The following is a 3377-nucleotide window of genomic DNA, read 5'->3' on the forward strand; positions in this document are numbered from 1 at the left end:
GGAGGGGGCTGTTCTGTGCCCATCGGACTTGTCCCCAGCCTCAGGTGCTAGTGGCCTCTTCCTGCAGCCAGCCCAGGCTTGGAGCCTGGGTCTCCTCCTGCACAGCCAAGCCTGTGTGGTGGCCCCTGCCCTCCCTCACTGGGTACTGGCACCTCCTTCCTAGGCTGAGTGGTCTCTGGGGAAGGCACAGGTGGATGACGGGCAGATTTAAATCCTTGCCCTCTGCCCTCTTTGAATAGGGCCTTTCATCCGGGAGCCTTTCTCCTCCTCTGCCCTTGCCTCTCTCATACCTGCCTCCCTCTGTGTTTGTCCCTTTCCTGGCAGCAGCTCCCTTCCTCCCCTTTCGTCTCCTGCCCTTCTGGCTGGGCTGTTTCTCTTCTGGCTTCTCCAGGTGTTCCTCTTTTCTCGGTCACTGTGGGGTCTGCCCAGGGACTCCCTCGGCCCGGGCTGCCTCTTTTCCTACCCAGCCCCCTGTCCGAGTGTGCCAGGTGTGCCTGGCCATGCTCTGCTCACCCCCGCGCTCTCCCTGCAGTGATCCCCAGCGCCGCGACCCTCATCATTGTGGTGTGCGTGGGCTTCCTGGTGCTCATGGTCGTCCTGGGCCTGGTGCGCATCCACTCCCTTCACCGCCGCGTCTCAGGGGCCAGCGGGCCTCCAGGGACCTCCAGTGACCCCAAGGACCCGGACCTCTTCTGGGATGACTCAGCTCTCACCATTATCGTGAACCCCATGGAGGTGAGAGGCCCGGGGAATGGGGGTACTGTACGGTCAAGGCTGCGGAGCACACACGGCGAGGACTCCTGAGGAGGGGTAGGCCCTGGGTGGAGGCTGTTTGCAGAGCTGCCATGAGCAGGAGGGAAAAGAGAGGTTCAGGAAGGGAAGAGGGTGAGCAGGGGTTAAAGGGACTGAGGGAAGTGTGGCCCCTGAAAGAGAGGTTGGGGTGTGTGCAGGTCACTGATCCCTTTTCCTCTCTGTTCCCACCCTCCAGTCCTACCAGAATCGGCAGGCCTGTGTGGCGGGGGCTGCTGGGGGCCAGCAGGAGGACGAGGACAGCAGTGACTCGGAGGCGGCTGACTCCCCCAGCAGTGACGAGAGACGCATCATCGAGACCCCCCCACACCGCTACTAAGGAGACACCTCTCCCCATGCTGAGGGAGAGTTCTGCCCTGGTGAAACACACTCCAGACATGGGAGAAGGACCTTCTGGGAGAACAGAGACCGAGAGGGAGAGAGGCTTCAGAACCAGTCCTCCTTTCATCTCAGAACCCCAGGGGGCCCTCTGGAGTCCGCCCAGCCACTCCTCGGGCCCCTATTCCTGGCCTCTGGGCTGTGTCATGCTCCTGGTGTGCCCCTGGCACCGGGGCTGGCTACATTGGAAAGTGGGCTGGACTTCGGCTGCCTTTCTAGCCCCAATGGCAGCTGCCTCCTTAGCACTCACTGTGTTGGGGAGGGGGTGACGGTCACAATGGCTGGGGCTGGGGCTGGGGCTGGGGTGGGGTTGAAGGAAACCCTCTCCTCTCCCTTCCCTTCTCTCTCCTGTCCATGGGAAGCCTCTCTCCCTCTGCAGGGCTCCCTCAGCTGGGCCGTCCCTGCTTCTCTTATGATCCCCCCACCTCGTTTCCATTTCAGTTTGGGGACCCTGCTTCTGCCTCCTTTCCAACTTCCTTCCTTTCTTGTCCTCTTTCCCCTCCTGCCCTTGCAGTCCTGAGGTCCTGCAGCCCTGGCCCCTCCTCTGTGACCCAGTGTAGGCAGGTTTCGGGGACGGGAGGGAGTCTGAGGGCCCCGGGGGGAATTATATATAATGTATATTTTTTCAATGTTGTCGTGAGTGCAGCCCCTGTGTTCCCGTGTGCAGCTCACGGCCCCGTGTGTGTGTGTGTGTGTGTGTGTGTGTATGTGTGTGTGTGTGTGTGTGTGTGTGTGTGTGTGTGTGGCATTGTCATGTCCTGGGGCAGGGGGCGGGGAGATGGGTGTGGTGAGGGAGGGGACATATCCTAGGGTTTTCAAATAAAACAATCAGAAAAAAAAAATCTCAGTGAGGCTACTCCTGTCTGCCTGGTCCTGTGTTGGTGTGGGTGGAGGTTGTGGGGCCTCAGGGGCTGTTTGGGTCTCTGCTCAGGGCTGAGGTGAGGTAGGCAGGGCTGATGAGCTCGGGGTCCTGACCAACTAAGTCTCCAGGACACCAGGTCACCTGTAAAGTAAACTGGGGCAGATGGCTCCCATGCTTCCTTCCCTCAGTACCCCCTGGAAAAATATAGAAGATTCAGGGAACGCCATGGACACCCGGGCAGGTGCTCAGTGTCTTGTAGGGCCACCACCAACCCCACCCCACCACTTGGAACATTTTGCCTGTGTACACAGACTACCTGTGTACACAGGGACTGCCCGCGTACAGGGACTGCCCGCGTACACGGACTGCCTGCCCGGCATCCCCAGGGAGAAGGCAGGCAACCCTGCTATTTGTACCAAAGCGATCTGGAGAATGTTCCTAGGCTGAGCCTTCCCTGCTGGCCAAGGCTCAGCTCTCAGACCCAGGGGATGTCTGCCTGCCTTCCCCATGTCCTCGTGGCTGCCTCACGTGGCTGCTGAGTGGCCTGTACCCTCTCCACGCTGGCCCAGCCCCTGGCCTGACAGCAGGCAGAGTTTGGCCCTTCCACAGCCTTTTGGGCCACTGGTTAGTTCTCTGACCTAGGTCTTACTTAAGCCCCAGGTGGTAAAGGACAGTAAGCAGAAGAAATTATTTCAGAAGAGTGAATTGCTGGTGGGAGCATCCTTCCGGTGCTGTCCTGGCTGGGAAAAATACCAGGGATCCAAGTCTTGGTTCCTTCCTGCAGCATGAGAGGTTAGGGCATCCTTAGGCTCTCCCTGCTTCTCTGTGGTTGCCTGTAGCACAGTTGGGGTGGAGGTGGGTTCTCTGCCTGATGTCCGTTCTGACACCTACCAGCTTCCATTGTCCTTGCCCATGGTGGCAAACTCCCAGCTGTGTATTGATGCCTTCATATTTTTATCGCCCACCTAGATCTCTTTCCTACTTCATATTTACAGCTACTTATTGGTGTAGCCACCTGCCCTTCCTGTGACTCAGACTCCACCTTTCCCCAAATTCTCTGTGACCTATCCCTATCACCTTTCACCCATTCACCTATGCCAGAAATCTGGGAGTCAGTTTAGATTCCTCCCTCTTCCTCAACCCCATGGCCAAATGGTGATGAAATTCTGTCATTCCTACTCCTTAAAATCTCTCCAATAGGTCTTTTGCTTTCTATTCCTCCTACTGCTGCCACCACCTTGACCCGCACCCTCTATGATTTTGCCTGGTCTGTGGCAAGAGCCTCCCACCTGCCTCCCACCTGCCTCCCACCTGCCCTCATCTCCTG

At 58.4% G+C, this 3377-nt stretch overlaps 2 protein-coding genes across 2 annotated transcripts in view; both read left to right on the forward strand.

The window, feature by feature from the left end:
- LOC116534331 overlaps nt 1-526 on the forward strand; it is a 4270-nt gene extending 3744 nt beyond the window's left edge. Inside the window, exon 2 of the mRNA XM_032254687.1 lies at nt 45-526. The gene's annotated coding sequence lies outside the window, so the exon portion shown is untranslated. The remainder of the gene's footprint in view (nt 1-44) is intronic.
- Nucleotides 1-2030, forward strand: part of CLSTN3 (calsyntenin 3) — a 30333-nt gene extending 28303 nt beyond the window's left edge. Inside the window, exons 17-18 of the mRNA XM_032254667.1 lie at nt 533-735; nt 989-2030. Of these exons, the coding sequence (XP_032110558.1) occupies nt 533-735; nt 989-1129 (344 nt within the window). The 3' untranslated portion in view covers nt 1130-2030. The remainder of the gene's footprint in view (nt 1-532; nt 736-988) is intronic.
- Nucleotides 2031-3377: the final 1347 nt, after the last annotated feature.

The sequence above is a fragment of the Sapajus apella genome, unplaced genomic scaffold (assembly GCF_009761245.1).
Source record: "Sapajus apella isolate SASKATOON/1434 unplaced genomic scaffold, GSC_monkey_1.0 scaffold86, whole genome shotgun sequence".
In the NCBI taxonomy this organism is placed as follows: domain Eukaryota; kingdom Metazoa; phylum Chordata; class Mammalia; order Primates; family Cebidae; genus Sapajus; species Sapajus apella.